Source organism: Pagrus major, chromosome 15, assembly GCF_040436345.1.
Source record: "Pagrus major chromosome 15, Pma_NU_1.0".
Classification (NCBI taxonomy): Eukaryota; Metazoa; Chordata; class Actinopteri; order Spariformes; family Sparidae; genus Pagrus; species Pagrus major.
This window is the reverse complement of record NC_133229.1, coordinates 15,370,691-15,387,938: the sequence shown is the minus strand read 5'-3', so window position 1 is coordinate 15,387,938 and position 17,248 is coordinate 15,370,691. Positions and strand designations below refer to the sequence as shown.

At 40.7% G+C, this 17,248-nt stretch overlaps 2 protein-coding genes across 2 annotated transcripts; one reads left to right on the top strand and one right to left on the bottom strand.

Annotated features, from left to right (window-relative positions):
• The first annotated feature begins 1,528 nt into the window (after nt 1–1,528).
• On the top strand, nt 1,529–4,512 carry pcbd1 (pterin-4 alpha-carbinolamine dehydratase/dimerization cofactor of hepatocyte nuclear factor 1 alpha). Its single transcript, XM_073481362.1, has 4 exons — nt 1,529–1,628; nt 2,345–2,476; nt 2,582–2,662; nt 4,144–4,512. Exons 1-4 carry the CDS (start codon nt 1,626–1,628, stop codon nt 4,234–4,236), a joined length of 309 nt encoding a protein of 102 aa, XP_073337463.1. The 5' UTR covers nt 1,529–1,625; the 3' UTR covers nt 4,237–4,512.
• A 184-nt stretch (nt 4,513–4,696) lies between these two features.
• On the bottom strand, nt 4,697–17,219 carry sgpl1 (sphingosine-1-phosphate lyase 1). Its single transcript, XM_073481361.1, has 14 exons — nt 17,079–17,219; nt 13,751–13,916; nt 13,062–13,129; nt 12,536–12,683; nt 12,306–12,385; nt 11,332–11,460; nt 11,139–11,227; nt 10,486–10,594; nt 10,300–10,398; nt 10,063–10,209; nt 9,560–9,798; nt 9,301–9,447; nt 9,083–9,203; nt 4,697–7,340 (listed from the first exon to the last, which is right to left on the bottom strand). The coding sequence occupies exons 1-14, from the start codon at nt 17,088–17,090 to the stop codon at nt 7,197–7,199; spliced, it is 1,698 nt and encodes a 565-aa protein (XP_073337462.1). The 5' UTR covers nt 17,091–17,219; the 3' UTR covers nt 4,697–7,196.
• Nucleotides 17,220–17,248: the final 29 nt, after the last annotated feature.

Below are 17,248 nucleotides of genomic sequence, written 5' to 3'. Positions count from 1 at the left end.
GCTACTTGAAAACAGACATTCCACTGCACATCTTTATAACACTCACACCAATATAAAAAGTGGTCAAAGGGCAGCGTGCATGCGTGGTTGGTGGTTCCCTCTTCTAACTTGTTTATGGTGTTCAAAATCACTTTCCGGGCAAATTTATTCTACGATTGTGTGGCAGAGATGATGAATAAAATGAAAATATAAGTTAAAAAAGCTTAAAGGGACATTTTACACCAAAATTCAAAAACACATATTTTTCGTCTTTCCTGCAGGCCTATTTATCCGTCCAGATTGTTTGGGTGTGAGTTGCCAAGTTTTGTAGATATCGATCAGCTGTAGAGATGTCTGCCTTCACTTGAATTTAATGGATCTAGATGGCGCTCAGCTTGTAGTGCTCAAAGCTCCAACAAATATATAACTTAGAAAGAAAATAGATCCTCCATGAAACTGCTCACAACAAGGTCTGTGGATTACCTTGAGTAACTGGGTCATGATTTCTGTAAGGAGACATTGTTATTGAGTGTTTTTAAATATATGTTTTGGCGCTTTGAGCACCACAAGTCAAGTGCCGTTCAGTTCCATTATATTCGAGAGAAGGCAGACGTCTCTATGGCCGATATCTCCAAAACTTGGCAACACACACCAAAACAATCCAGATGGAATGATAGCACTACGGGTAAGAGAAAAAAAATACGTATTTTTGACAAACTGTCCCTTTAGCATACATTATGCAAGGATACAGATACAAGAACATCAGCTTTTTGTTGCTTAAAATTGAATCCACAAGCTTTACCCCAATCCTTGGTCTATCGTGTATCATTATTTATTTAGCAAAATGATGCCCTCCAGCTCTTTCCCTCTGTCTTTGTTTTCTCGGGTGACTTGTCCCTTTAAATTAGTAAGTGTGTGTATTAATGTAGAAGTCAGAGGGATAAGCTACGTTTCCAAACACAATTTATACAACCATTTAACCCCAATCTAATCTCTTTGTTCTAAGTCCCAGCATGCCTTCATTTCTAACTAAAACACTGGAGCACTATTCTCATTTCCTCATCCAGCCAACTGTTAAATGCTGATCACTTGTCACATCCTCTCCCTCTCCTCATTTCATTAACCAGTTAATTTCCCTGAGCGCTCACTGTGACAGATGAGTTCACCGGGGCACTCTCACAGGAGCAGCTCATTAACCTTTGACATGAACCCCAGTCAGCTTTTTAAATCTGCTGTCCTGTTGAACAGTGACATCATTAACAGCAGGCTATTATTCTGAAGTTTGAGTTCATGTATAATATGTGTGCATATACAATGTAAAACAGACTATTATCCTTTCATCACACAGCAAACACTGCTGCAACGGCCCTTTAATTGTTGAGTCCTGCTACAATAGCTGGCCTCACGCATGCCTCATGCAACAGATGACAGTTTATGATTAAACCCGTGCTGACAGGAGGCTGAGTAACCTATCAGCAGTGAGGATTTCTGCTCAGGCTTGTGCGGGGGCAGCTAAGCAGGACCTACGGCTCATGTGTCGGATGGATTCATTCCAGTTGCTCTCACTGGCTGCCACAGCGGATTTTCCTCTGTGCAACAGGGAGCTGGAGCTGAACCTCCTCTGTGCATGAAAACACTCTGCAAACATGGTGAGTACACAGCCTCTTTACGGTGTGTGTGCCCAGTGTGGTGTGTCACACAGGCCTGCTTACTGCCTCACACACACCTGTTGCCATTTATTCACTCTCATAGTCTAAAAGTCCACTGGATAATGTTTTATTACAGGTGTCCAGAGAGATTTGAAACAAATCTCATAGCGTGATTTTGCAGGTAGAAGAATGGCATGAGCTTTGTGTGTGTGTGTGTTAAGCCACTGTGTGTGATGAATAGACAGGTTTAAGCCAGTGAGTTTTGTCTGTGTGCTCCACTGATTGAGCAGATTAGAGCGTTGCTATGATACCAGTTGATGTCATCGCTCTGGTTGTGACATCTGTTTGCTCTTTTGCTTTGTAACCATTAGCGCTCATGTGGACAAAGCCTTCAAAAGTCCCCTCTTGGTTGTGTAATAAAGTCAGAAATCTATTTGGGAAGTGTTATGAAATGTTGACAGTGCAGTCTAAATTTCAGGGATCATGAACGAGTCCATGTGACCCTGGATCATGTGTCAAGATTATAACTGAGTGACCAAAAGGGAGTCCCACCCCCTCCCACAACCACCAAATACCTTTGAACCAGCTATTTTTTAAAGCAGGAAGCAGCCTCTCATTGTTTCCAGATGGGATCCTATGCAACCAATCACAGTTTGTGTTTGTGAAGCTGCCCCTCTCAGATCTGCTGCAACGTTACCTCTGCTCTGTCCCACCAGGCTGGTAAAATTCAGGGTCTGACTGAGGAGGAGAGGGCCCACCTACTCCCCCTGCTACGCAACGCCCAGTGGGTGGAGGTCGTGGGACGGGACGCCATTTACAAAGAGTTTATTTTTAAGGACTTCAATCAGGTTCCTACTTTATCATAGTTTATTGCACTCAACTCTACACAACTACTGTATGTTATATATAAACATGGCTGCATGATTTGAGGATATGATGTTCTTTTCTTACAGGCTTTTGGTTTCATGTCCAGAGTGGCTTTACAAGCTGAGAAGATGGACCATCATCCTGAGTGGTTCAATGTCTATAATAAGGTATAAAAGTCAATGAAAAAGGACATTATGATCCCCAATTCTATAAACAGTGAATACGTCACAGCTGGACCTAATAACTTTAGTTTGCTGATTCACGACAACTTTATTCTTCCGCCACGAAACGTGCAAGGTGTATGGTGCTAAGCTAAGCTAACAAAGGCTAAAATGAAGTCTTTAACGGTCAAGTGTGTAGGATTTAGTGCCGTATAGTGAGGTTGCAGATTACAACCAATTGAAATACCCTCGCCTCACCCTCCCTATGGTGGCTGCTAAAAACACAAAAGGCTGCTACTGTAGAAACATGGCGGACTCTGTGGAAGAGGACCTGCTTCCTCTGTAGATATAAAAGGCTCATTCTAGGCTACAAAAACACAATGATTCTAAGTTTCAGGTGATACACTAATGGAAACACAATTATGAATATTTAAATCTATTTCTGACAATAGATCTGCCCACATCCTGCACACTGGACCTGTTGTTTGTCATCCAAACAACAATGTGAATAGTTGGAGGGCTATATCCAGGGTTTCAGTGTCTTTCAGCTTATTGTTTGGATTTTACAGCCTGCAACTTTAATTCTCACGTCCAGACAAAGCATGGAGTTGCTTTCAGCTAAAAGCTTTGATGAACTCTCTGGACGCTACCAGTTCAGCTGACAGACATATTTGGCAGCTAGCTGGTAAACGTAGTGGAGTATTTAGCAGCTAACGAGTCAGGCCCAGATATTTCTATTGGTGGAGACTGAATCAAAGCTAAAATGAAGTGAATATTGGTCTTACATCGACCAGTTGACCGGGAACACAACACCAGATGAATGCTAACGTTGCTCTGCGTCTGCATGCTGTTTGCTACCATGTTCATATCACCTGAAGTGATAATATGTCAGTGTTTTCTCTGCAGCATGTTAATGTGTTGCCCCTGTGTGGCTAAAAAATCAATATATGGAGGTTGAAAATACTTAATATTTTCACTTCTCAACCTTGTAAGGGAGGCAGATAGTGTGAATTTAATATTTTAATTTAAACTTTAGTATATCTTCTGCCTACACATTTTCTTTTAAGAAAGTCAAAATTGTAATATTTACTTTTTAACTGACGTTTGAGTTGATGTCAGTGTATCATCTGAACTGACATTTCAATTATGCTGTCACTGCAGCTACTTTCAGTGTTCACCTTTCAACGGTCATCTCAACTAGTTTTATCACAAAAACATCAAATAACACTTTGACTGCTTTAAAGGTCTTCGCCTCAGCTGACACATCAGCTGCTTTTATCCTTTAAACTCCAATTTGTTGCACATGGAGGCAGTGATAGATGTTTATCTTTATTTTTTGTGAAGTTGGCTGCACTGAAGCATCATCTTCAGGCTCAATCGAACACACTCGAATTTACTAAATTTGACTTAAGTCTGTTCTAGTCACATGATGAGTGTAATGCTCACATTTTTTTTCTTCTCTGCTCCATTGTCCTTTGTTCCCTCAGGTTCAGATCACTCTCAGCACACATGACTGTGGGGGGTTGTCCCAGCGTGACATCACTTTGGCCACTTTCATTGACCAGGCGTCACTGATGTGAACAACACACATTAACAGTCATTCTGGAAGTCAGTCTTTCATTTCTTCATTCCACTGAGAGGAAACGTCTGAGGATGTGACCTGTAATTCCAAAGAATATGAACCAATTACTTTCAATGCATTGTGAATGATGTAGCTTTCGGTGTAGGTCACTGCAAAGGGTCCAATGACTTTAAAAAATGTTGATGTTTTTTGTTTTGCGCTTGGTGAATAAATGAGATTACTGGCCAAAGATAAATAGTAAAATCATGTTTACACATTAAAGTCATTCAAATAACGCCTCAGCAACTATTCAACTTGTTTATACAGTTAACACTCACAGTGGTACATGTGTCCTTCTGTCAAAACTAGTGCCTTCTGTGCCAAATGTTTTTGTACTGTACTGTAACGTAGTAAATGTTATTTCTCCATCAAACTGTTCTTGTCTTAACTGGAAAATGACCAGAATATGATTCCTCTCATCAGACTGAATGCATTTTATTGAAAACACAACAATGTAGACAACTGCTATGGTCAGCGAAGAGTGCAACTGTGTTAACTGCTCATGGATCATTTTCTAAAAAGGAAGCAGCAGGTGCTTCCTAACTTAAAATACATTTGCTAAACAAGGATGCAGTCTGACATGAACAGAGATTAAACAAAAATCTTTAAACCTTTTACATTCAGAGCCTCACATGATGACAAAGTGTACAGTAGTGGTGGACAATAGTCATAAAGAAAACATTAAAGATAATGCAATCCAGTACTAAAATTAAACATTTTAAGACTGACGTAAGGATGTATTTGATTGCATTATACTTGAAGGTCAATGTTCAACCTGTGTATGTCTGAAAGGCCAGTGGACCTTTAATTATGTCGCTGTTATGGAGCCAATTCCCTGAGGAAAATCTGCTATGACGTCATGAGTTCAAACCTCTGAAGGCACAGAGGTGAACGCTCATTATTGCTACATAATGTCAGTAAACCTACGACAACACAGACCAGGATAGATTTTCTCTGCAGACCTGTAAGCGTGTAGTCACTTTCAGATAATGCCTAAAGAGGAATTTACATGTATTTTTTTAATCAAAGGAGATTTTTGTGGCCATTCAATCATCACAATTTTAGCAAACGGGATGGGTCATTATTGGAAAAGTCTCTTTTTTTTGCACGGGCATGGGTTTCCACACCCTGTTGGGCAAGGTATTTAAGGATGAATGGACACATGATGATGATCATTAGTGGGGGTGTTATGTCCTCTTTCTTTGATGTAACAAAAAAAAAATGCACATGAAAGAACCTACATACATTCACACTTAACCTCTTTAAACTTGAAAACACAAGTCACAAAACACTCACAAATTAGAGTGATTAATAAACACCCAGTGGTCACACAAATGGTAAAATTACTCTAACAAGGCAGATATGCTATCATTCAATGCTATGCGTCTAATGATTTATCTCTTAAACAGTAATAGAGCATTCCCCTTCGTTTCACTTCATAAAAGGAAAAGTTACGTATTGCACAGACATGGAAATAATTTCATGGAAATACACAATTTCAACAAGCAATATTAGGAAAGAAAGAAAAGAATGATAAAAGGTCCTTTTGGTGTTACAATATGCATCGTTAAGTTGTCAACCTGTTAGTTAATGTGTAAATATCCTGCTGAATGGATATCTAACCTAATATATCCACATTAAGACAGGGCTGGGAATGAGTTCGTCCCAAGAAAACCTCAATCACAGTGACTCTGTTTTCTTTCAGTTTCAGTGTGTCTAATAACACTTTGAGTACAGTCAAATACCTAAACAACGTAAAGTTAATAATGTCAGAAATGGTTGCCCTGTTAGAATGTGTTTCAATGGATGAATAAGTGATATTTGCATTGAGTAGAAACTGAGGTAGATTGAATTAGGAGACAAATTATTAAAATAAGGTGGTACACAGGTGACTATAGAGGAAATATTAAGTTATAGACCGGGGTTGGAATCAGTCTTCAGTCCAGTCTGTTAAAGGATGTTACACCTTTTGTTGTGTTTCAGCTACTGCGTGAAAAAAAAAAGCCCTTTTCCTTTTCTGAAAAACAAACAACAAAATAACCAAAGTGGCTGATAAGCGTCTGGAAGCCACTTTCAAAATATTCATGCCCTAGTTGCAACTTCTCCCAATTTAAATCTAAAGATAATTAAATGGAATATTAATGGCATTAAAAGCTCCCACAATGTTAATCATTCTCCCACTGCCTACAAATCCAAACGCTGCGATGGACCACGAATGCAGACTTAAAACTAAATGAATGTCATCGAGTGCTGACAAACAAGGACATGCACGATCATGCTTACAGACAAACTTCTACCATAACATCAGAATTGCAGTTTCAAGTGATTTACAGATTAACCTGATATGCTCCTGTCAGGGCGTTGCAGTGCTTTTACAGTATAAATGCTGTTTTCCAGAGAACTATTTCATGATAACACCTTTGACAGGCCTCTGCATGTAGAGCCGGTCTAGAGCAGTACGTCACGTGCCATGCTAGAGGGCAGCACAGCGCTTCTAACAAGCTATCAGTGGTCTGTGTTTCTGCTGAGTCATCACAGAGAGTGAAGCAGTGATGGCAGCAAGCTGAAATGTTCTGACAAAAAAAAAAAAAAAAGATTATGACAGACATATGAATTAAAGAAAAGCAAAAATTGAAATGGACTTTTTAAACAAATAAAATAACACACACAACTCACACACTTCCACTACACTGATCAAATTAAAAGACTAAAACATGTTTGGAACCAGTCATTTCTTCTCTCACATCCCTCTGGGCTGATTCAAATGACGATGGCTTGTGCTTCAAAGATCTTTGCAGATGTTTTTCCGTATGGTGTATGTATGCAAGATAAGGCAACCATTGAGCGATTAACTCTGGAAGGAGGCAAGCGGGTTTCCCTGCGTGCGACGGGTTCGGACCAGGAGGGCCAAGTCCTGCTTCAGTGGGCTTTGCCGTTGCCGTTCATGTGGCTGGTGTTTGACTTGGCCACCTCAGTGCTGTAGAGACAGTCCAAGAAACCTTGGGAGATCTCTGTCACCATGGATCTGTCTGGGATGGACTGGGCCATGCCGTAGATCGCTCCCTGAAGCAGCAGGAAGACATGAGTGAGTTTACACCAGTAATAAAATAAATCACACACTTGTATCCTTTAACACTATTAGATAATCAGACTGTGGCGTTAAGAACATTTAAGGAAGTGTTTGACGATTTACTTTTCTTGGTGCGACCACTTACAACCCTGTCTTGACTACTTGAGCGTCTGTTACTGTTCTGCTCCTAAATCCCCCAGCGTACCTTTCAACAACCCCTAGAGAGCATATTTTTTCTTAGCTGTATATGGAGAGGTTGGCACAGAGGTTTTCAAAGTCTGACACTCACCCCCGCCCCTCAGACCAAATGGAGTAATACTGAATCTAAAAATATGTGTATCAAGTCTGTGTATTCAGATCTCATCAGAGTACCTTTTATAGCAGAAATTGTGGCAATCAGGCTCAAATGGTTTTAAAGTACCTTAATCTCCTCTGTAGGTTATGTGTCAGAGCCTCTGCAGCAGCTCCAATTGCAGACTGTGTTGATCATAACTAACTTCCTGTTGTTTTTAGAGAACTGCACCCATTTATTTCACCTTATAGCATCTTTACCTCATTTCTCTCCCTCCGCAAACCCCTGCAACTCTCTTGTGCCTACCAGGGGGATTTAGAGTTTGAAAGCCTCCTCTGTTAGCCTACTACTAAAATTGCCAAATAAATAATAAAAAAATACATAAAGACATTGAAAACAAACTCTAAATTTGTCAATTGATTTAATTTTAGTGTAAATCTCAGGATGTATTTCTCAGTAGGATTTAACTCTACGTTTGGCCATTGTTTTCATTTCTATTATTAAAATGAAGGTGACGCATCATTCATGGGTGTGCTCTTAACCAACCTGACTGGTGCAACGCAGGTTTGTGCCAGTTGGGTGGAGTTTCCACAACTTAAAAACACACAACTGCACATGCAGCTTGTGTCGAATTGAGTCGATGACGAAAACAAAATGCCACGTGTATCAACAGCGTAGTAAACAGCAGAGCCTGGTAAACATATTTCACATGGTTTGTAATGCCGCAATACAAATGGTAATTGTACTTTCTCACACTCGCCTGTATTTACCAGCCGGTAAAAGATTAGATTAAAGTTTGGCCTTAAATATAGATGAGAGTTTAATTACAGCATTTTAAACAATGTAATTTTCTAAATGGTAGTCTCTCTTTAAATAACTTGCAGGGTGTAATACAAGTCCAGTCATTGTGGTAGAAAATTTGGGACAAAAAGGTTTAATTTGAGCATTGACATGGTTAGTTAACCTTAAAGGGCTCAGCATCCTACACATTTGGCTTACTTAATCTAAGGAGGCTTCAAGTGTCTAGAGGTAAAGATAAGATGGTCTTGAAGGGTTACACACATTGTGTCCGTGTGTCAAGTTTTACCAAGATCTTCATTGACGTCAGATTTGTGTTGTAGGAAACTTAAATGCACAAGTAATTACAAGTGAGGCTTATCTTGTTTATTCTTCTATTCATCAAAGTAAAGCCTGACCAGAAGTACAAGTTTTCCCACATCCCCTTAGGGATGTGCTGCTTCTATCTACAAAATAAGACCTTAAACTAAATTAGTACTTATTCTGTTATAGAATAGCCTCAAAAGCCAACTTGTTTAGTGCAGCAGTGTCCTTGTACATACTTGTTGTTTGGGTTGATAAAACAGACACACACTTTTAAAGATTTGTGTACTATTTAAATCTTTTGCTGTATATTCAACAAATGTGTAAGCAGAACTAGCTCACCATTCCTGTGGTTTTCTCTTTGGGGTTCTTCATGATGATGGCAACCTGCTCTTTGACATCACGGACAAACCGGTCAGCGACACCCGGCTGTGTGTGCAGAACTGTGCAACAGATGTGGATGCTGGGAGAGAGAAGATCATACACTTGTTACATTCTTGACTAATCATAAATGCTACAATTTTAAATGATTGTTACTATTTTTTTTTTTTTTACAATACCTGGATGGGTACTGCAGTGTGTTCAAATTCCAGCCCTTTGTCGTCAGTGCGTTAGACAGGCGGAAAATATCAAAAACATCTGAGCCTATTGCCACCACCGACACCTCTGGATCTCCAAACACAGTCACGCCTTTTATCTTGCGGATTCTGTCAATAATAAAAACAACAAATGTACACATTGAAGGCGATAAGATAAATGACGTATGAAATCAAAATTCAAGAGCTCTGCTTTCATGTCAACAAGTGTGAAGTGTCTTACTCTGTTTTGATTTTGCGTGCTGTGCTAATGATCTTCTTGGTTGCGTCGATGTATCCGCTCTCTCCCATGTGCATCATGGTGGCCCAGCAGGCAGCGATGATTCCTCCCGGCCTGGAGCCTGCAACAGAGGGCGAGGCATAGATTCCCCCCTGCCAGTCTGGAGCTACAAAGTACTGGTAGTGACGGTACTTTTTATCGCTGTACAGGATCACTGAGGAACCTTTGGGGGCGTAACCGTACTGGAAAGGAATGTAGGAACACACACAGGGTTAAAATACTATGAAACTACGGCCTAGAGCCTGTTAAAATAAAACACTGAACTTTAAATTCTATGATTTTTACATTATACCAAGTACAATGCCATTTCCAGGATTTTTTATTCGATATAACTTTTTTTAAACCTTGTGTATTTGTTCTTTTGGTGAAGGGAAGAACACAAGTGTGAGAAAAGAGTAAGTCAGTGAGCTTTAAAGATCTGAAGGTAATAAATAGCCACTCCTTACCTTGTGGGTGTCTGCAGAAATGCTGGTAACACCTTTTAACCTGAAGTCAAACGGGGCGAGTTGGTAACCAGCCTTGGCCATGAACACAATGAGAAAACCTCCCAGACAGGCATCCACATGCAGCGGGAGGTTGTAACGTACAGCCAGCTGGAACACACCGAGGGAAAGTTTCAGAGATTTGACTTCCCCGTTTCATTTCAGGACATATCTATAGTGGAAAAATGTTTCACTTCTAACCTTTGATACTTCCTCAATGGGATCCATGATTCCATGAGGAAACTGAGGCGCTGAGCACACGAGCATGGCGGTGTTCTTGGTGATGGCTCTCTTCATTGCCTTGAAAGAGAAGAAACAATAAATAATAATAACAACTAACGTCTAAGAATAGCAGTCGATTGGCTAATATGTATACTGTATATTCACCTTCACGTCTACTTTCATAGTTTTCTTGTCCAGGGGAATGTGAATGAGCTTCATCCCAAAGTAATGTGCTGCTTTGTCAAAGGCTGCGTGGACGCTCACAGGTGCAAGACTGGAAAAACACAAACATAATGTTAGAACTTCTGTGGAAAACACAAGTAAAGAACAAGCCGTAAAATTGGCCCATGTCTTCAAGTATTTAATTAAAATTTTCTTTATAAGCATGACCATGATTAAGTACAGCCCTACCCTATACATGTTTTGCATGTTTAAAAATTCAGATTGTAAGAAAAAAGCCAAATAAAGGTGAGACATTTGAGAGACAAGAGGTGCTGCGAGTTCTGAGAGCCACCTGCGAGTTCTGACAGCCACCTGCAATGTGCTTTTTTCATCTCAAAATCAGATACGACAACAGGAGGAAGTTAAGGGTGCCCTGGTAACTCAGCTGGTAGAGTGTGTGCCACATGTACAGAGGCTGTATTCTTGCCGCAGCCCCCCAGGATTCAAAACAGATCTGTGGCCCTTTGCTGCATGTCTCTGTCCTGTTACTCTTTAGCTGTTCTATCGACTGAAGCTTGTACAAGACCTAGATAGACAAATGGGCTGATAACAAACAAGCTGAAATTACTCTTCAACCTTAATAAAGCTCCTCTTACATTTCGGGGTATTTGACACCTCGTTCATACGCCATGTCTCTGTAAGCCTTGCAGGCCATCAGGATGCTCTCAGTTCCCCCTGAAGTAACCTGGACAAAAAGACAGAAAGTTGTTTAGGTAAAATCAATCAATGCTATAGGTCCTTCCGTCCTTAACTTATACAATGTGTGTGCCGATGTCTATGATAACTTACTGTGCCACAGGAGTTAGGTCCACCGTGGAAGAGTGTGCAAGACATTCTGACAACCTCTGCCTCCATCTTTCTTACACCAGGGAAGATGTCTGGGTGAAGTGGGTTGCTCCATGCAAAATCTCCATATACCTGGCAACAGAAAAAGTAAAGATCTGCATGAAACACAAACAACGGCAGCAGTAGTCTCTTTTAAAAAAATGCAATGTGTAAAAAATCGGCCACCTCAAAATTCACTCCAAAAATGTATGCGGCAGCACATCATGAGAGTAACTGCTAACTTGTGCTCACTATACATTTTGCTGTAGCTATGTAGTGCTGTGGGGACTTGCTGCTGTTAGCTAGTTAGCTCGGTACGCTGTGCAGTTAGTAGCCCTGGGCAACAGGGGAGTGATGGTGTTTACGTCGTGGGCAAAGCAACTGGATTTAGTAGCCTCCCTGTGAACATGGCCAGACTGGGTGATTTACAGTGGTTCGTATCAGAACTATGATTGAGTGAGTTTTATTTTATATCTATGGAGCTTGTATGAAGCGTATAACAAGGCAAACTAAGAGAGAGAGAAGAGAGAATTGAATTGTATTTTTCTGTTTAGTAAGGAAAATCGGTGTAAGAATATTTCCTGTCTTGACATTTTGTGAATTTATTTTGTTTATTTTTTAGACTAAAAAAGCTAAGAGCTTGTCAAACAAAGAAAACTCACTGTCTGTCTTTGATTTATCGTTAAAAATGTTATTTGTTTCTTCGCATTCGGTTGATGATTTTAGTTCATTTTCTGAATGTTTTAAACTTAAATTCTGACATACACATTACACCTTAAAAGGCAAAAAAAAGGAGTTGTTGGTCAAAAAATACAAAAACGATACAGAAAATAACTGAGTTCTGCTTACTGTAGCGAATACCAAAATGTATTCACGTTCAACCTTGACAATTGGTGCTTGGAATGCCAAAGTCCAGAGATGTGAACAAAGATGCATACCTTCACCAGGAGTTTGGTCAGTGATTCATCACCCCAGTACACTGCACCTGAAACACATCCGTTCTCCCACTGCACCTCATCTGCAACGACAGAAATCTCTGTTTATTCTCAAAGAAATATGAAGGAAAGGGCCACCAGTTTTCTTAAAAGTAATTTGGCTAGAAATAGTTTTCAGACAGTCAGCTTTACAGATAATGAACCCTGAAACTCAGGAATGAATGATGACTTACTCAGAGTCTCGTACTCTCTGATTTTATCCAGCACTTGGTTCTGAGAGAGGCCTTTAGAGGGCAGCTGTTTAGTGTAGCTCATCCCCTCCTTCAGAGTACAGAGACTGGCAGACATGTCATCCAAAGCCTTGTTGAGCTGGCTCTGAATCTGTTATAAAGAGAGGACGAAGTTAATTTATGGGCATCGGCTGTCTCTGCAGTAAAAACAACAGTAAAGTAAAGCATATCATTCCCTCAAATGAGTGAATGTGAAGTGACTGTGTTTCAGACTGAACGTGACAACATGTCCACTAGCAACACTTTTGATAAAATCTGAAAGTGTCCTCATAATGACCAGAAGTAACCCACTGTTATCTCCAGTGCATGATGTTACTGTAAGTGTGCCAAAGGTCTGACCCCCCCCCCCCCCCCCGCCCTGCAGCATGCTTTACTCAGTCATCCAAGAATGACTCATAAGAGCCTCAGACAGTACAATCAGTGCACATCTGCTGAGAAAAGAAGGAACAGATTCACCAGTGATACTTACCTTCCCCCCAACAAAGGGTATTTTTCTGATGAGTCGAAAGCACTGCTTCTTGATCCGGGATCTGAGACCTATTAGCCAAAAACACAAAGGCAGCAGCTGTGGTGAAAAGGCTGGCACACATGCAACCACAAACATTGAACAGCTGACTATGACCCATAATCACACGTCGAGACAAGACGTGGCTTATGAAATCTGGAGCCGTATTCACAAAGCTTTTCATTCTGATCATGTTTTCCTACTCGTTTCCTTAAAGAAGACTCACGCTAACCAACTTTCAGAGCTGAAGTCAGACGGGTGGAGCTGACCTTGTTGCTGTGGAATTCAACCACTGATTGATTGATAGCACATCTAGAAAGTCTTGCTGATTGAAGGAATTTCTTAGTCAAACAGACAGGAGAAACAAGTCGTCAATATATACGAGGGAAACTACCAGGAAGCTATTCATTTTCTTTGCTCAGACATCATTTTGAAATACCACACAGGAGCTTGGCAGAGGTCAAACCTCATGTTAAAAGCTCAGAGAATATGACTGAAAATTACAGTGTGGCAACCAAACTCACACATTATTAAACCAGCCGAAAAGGAGCATTGACTCCAAACGCTTTGTGAACATGGCCTCCCTGTGTTAGCACCTGATTTAGTTCCCAGCAGGCCTACTTTCTACCCATGTATCACGTGTGAAAGATTACTTTCTTGCTGGAAGAGGAAGCCTTTGATCCAGACTGCTCCCAGCGTGGTGATGAAAGTGGCTCCAATGATCTGCCATGGCTCCAGGTCCGCGCAGTGGGAGTTGACCTGCTGCCGGCCCTCCTCCAGGTACACCAGGAGCATCTCCTTATACACTTCCAAGGCACTCTGGACACACAGACACATGCATCTGTTACAATATGTGAAGGTTGTTTTGGATTCACAAAAGATTTTACGGGTGCAGAACATAATTTTAACGCCATGATTTATGCTTTTCATGTAACAATATGTAGGATTGCGTGGGTTTTGGGGCAGACTGTTCAGCACACATCATTAATGTCATAAATGAAAAAATCCACAAAACCTTACATCACTGCAAATATATCTGTCAATACATCTTTTCTCGTGACTAAAGAAAAATGGGGAAGTGATGATTTTCAACCCTGTGATGTTGAAAGCTAGTCATCATTTGTAAATGCCATGCTGCTTATTCAACATCTACAGTCTAAGTACTTCCTAAACAGCGAACTAGAATAGTTAAAAACCGAAGTGACTTGCCTTGAAATTCCTTAAAAATATGCCTTGGATTTCAAAACACTGACTGACTCCAACAAAGCACTCTTAAGGAAGAGTAACTTTGTAACTACTTACTTTAAAAAGTAACTCTTTACACTCATACATTGCCAACATGTTGAAGTTAAAAATGTCTAGGGCTGCAAGTAACAATAATTTTTATTGTCCATTAATCTGACAATGATTTTCTAGATTGAACGATTAGTTGTTTGGTTCATAAAATGTCAGACAATAGTGAAAAATGTTGATCAATGTCTTGCATTGTCCATAACCTAAAGATATTGAGTTTACTGTCACTGAGGAGTAAAGAAACCTGAAAATATTCACATTTAAGAAGCTGGAATGAGACATTTTTTTTACCCAATTTTTTAATTAGAAAATTACAGAAAATGATTTATCGATTATCAAAACAGTTGCCAATTAACTGACTAGGAGCTACAGCTCCAAAGATGTCCAAAATGTTAAAATCCTAGAATATGAATAACTATGAACATGTATATTACTGCTGGTTAGTGGTCTGTTTTGTTCATATATAACCCAATATCATAAATCACAAATTCAAGCACTTACATCAGAAGACATGATCGGACCTACAGAGCCGCCACCGCACTAATACTGTCAGCAGGTTTTCAGACGTTCGTCTCTTGGTTCTCCAGGTGAGAGTGAGAAAAACGCTCAGAGCTAAATAGATCACTCTCACTGGACTCCGCCCACCTACCAGGCTGCCAACAACACATCCAGCCAGCTGATGGGATGTTTTGCAATCAATCAGGATCAGACAAGACAGGAAGTGACCTTACCAATAGACAGAACTATAAATGATGATGTACATCAAGCAAGTCTGATAATTGACAAATGTGATATTTGTTCTGAATGCTGCTTCATGGGTACATCAAAATTATCTTTCCATTATCTGTCCTGAGTTGTGCTTTTATGACAAAAGGCTGATAGCAAGAGGGCTTGTTTCTCCACCTCAGCCATAATCAGATGGAGGAAAGCTTAAGGTTCAATGATAATATCTTAAGTATTTCCAGCCTTGTCTGCCTGAAATGAACCTCCTATAATAGCATAATGAGTTAATTTCATTGTGCAATTAAGATACCGTCTTAATTATGTCTGATAGTTTCTCAGTCTGTCTCCACCTGAATGAATGTGAGTTATCATTTCAGCCTTATCAATCAGAGCCTCGTCCGCCAACAGTGAAAATTCAAACGTAAAGAGTTTGATGCTGAGAAAATCAAGTGTTTTTTAGTGGAGTTAATTTAGTGGAGGGCTGTCAGTGAGCCACAGGTGTCCGCCCCCCTGCCCAGACTGCAGCTGTCATACCTGCCCGTCTGGATAGCTAGTTCTTATACAGGTTTAGCCAGATCGGCTGCACAGGGCAGAGTGGGAAGCAATGGAAAATAAGACATTAATGTGTGTAGACTGGGAGGCTGCACATTTTTATAATGATGTCTGCATGTAAATGTAGAGTAAAGGTGTAAAGCCTATCAGTGACCGTTGTCACGTATCAGTCATAAAGAAAAGATTAAATTGTGTTATCTAACATGTGTGCAAAAGGCCAAGAGACAGGCCTCTTTCTGTTATCCAACACATTTTCTATCCACCCACACTTTTTCCAAACCATTCAGTTCTATCTTTCCCTCAGTAAAACTTATACAGACTTCACACAAAGACTCGCAGACTAGCAGCATTGTCCGACTCATTGTTGAGCAGTGGACGCCCATTCCTTTGCTCCCCTTCATTCAGTGTTTGACTATTCTGTAAGGAGAGCTTTTGTTGTCTCTGAGGGGAGGTCATGTTCTCATGGAAATGTACTGGGGTGTGTGAGGTGGCTGCTCCTGGATACATCAAGGGAAAACACACTATGAGCGCACGCACGACATCACCGTGGCTTGTTGTCAAAGACAGATCCAGAAATCATTCAAGGGGGAATAATTACAGCTGTGGGATGTTTTCCTCAGAGCCTCAGAGCAATCGTGACATGAGCTGACATTTAGGCGTAAATCAAAATCAAGCTGTTTGAGTCACTTCTTCTTTCTCTTCCTGGATTTGACCTGAGGGAGTTCAGACTGTGACAGACGCAGTTTGGAGGTCGATTTTGCATTGACAGCAGATCTATATGTGTGTCAGACGTGCAGCTGCCCTCTAGTGCTGGCTCCTCTGTCTGATGTCTGCTATCAGCAAAACTTGATTCTGCTCCTTTAAGGAAAATCCCACAAATCTCAACAGCTCTCTAGCGGCAGGACTAAGAGTAGTGCTTTGTTTAAACTTCCTGCAGGTTTATGTTGAACAGAACAGGATCTCTAATTTTAAACAGTGGGTGCTACAGTAAACAATAGGAGGGAGCTCCAACACACAGCAGGCACCTCATCAAAGAGGAAAGCAGATTTTTGAAGCATAACTTGAAGCTTTATACAGGCAGCACAGTTGACTACTCTCTTTATTGTCTTATTATGTGTTAGGCTCATTTCATGTAAAGTGTCCCATCTCAGGAGCCATAGTATTAATGTAGGTTGAATGTTTCTTTCAAAACCAGCCATTTATTTGTAACACAAGGCTTTGATAACAAGAGTCACTATCAAACACGCTGTTTGTGGACTTCGAGCATCCCTGAGAGCAAAACAAGTGGGCTCATTAGCTCACTTCACTATTGATAAACAACTCTTCGCCTCTTCGAGCGTCTTGTAGCAGCACTGCCACCGTCCTGTGTTTAATGTGGGGGGAAAAAACAGACTAAAGTGAAGCGACACCTACCAAGTAATCCATGTTGTCGAGGTAGCTCTCGCCGAAAGCCCTCTTTTCTCGTCTGCTACTCGGGAAAGTCACCTCCAGCAGCCTGCTCTGAGTCTTCGGCTCTCATCTACATGCTACTATCAAACACAGCAAAGCTAGCCCCGAGTCAGGAAGTAGCCAACAGGCTGCGC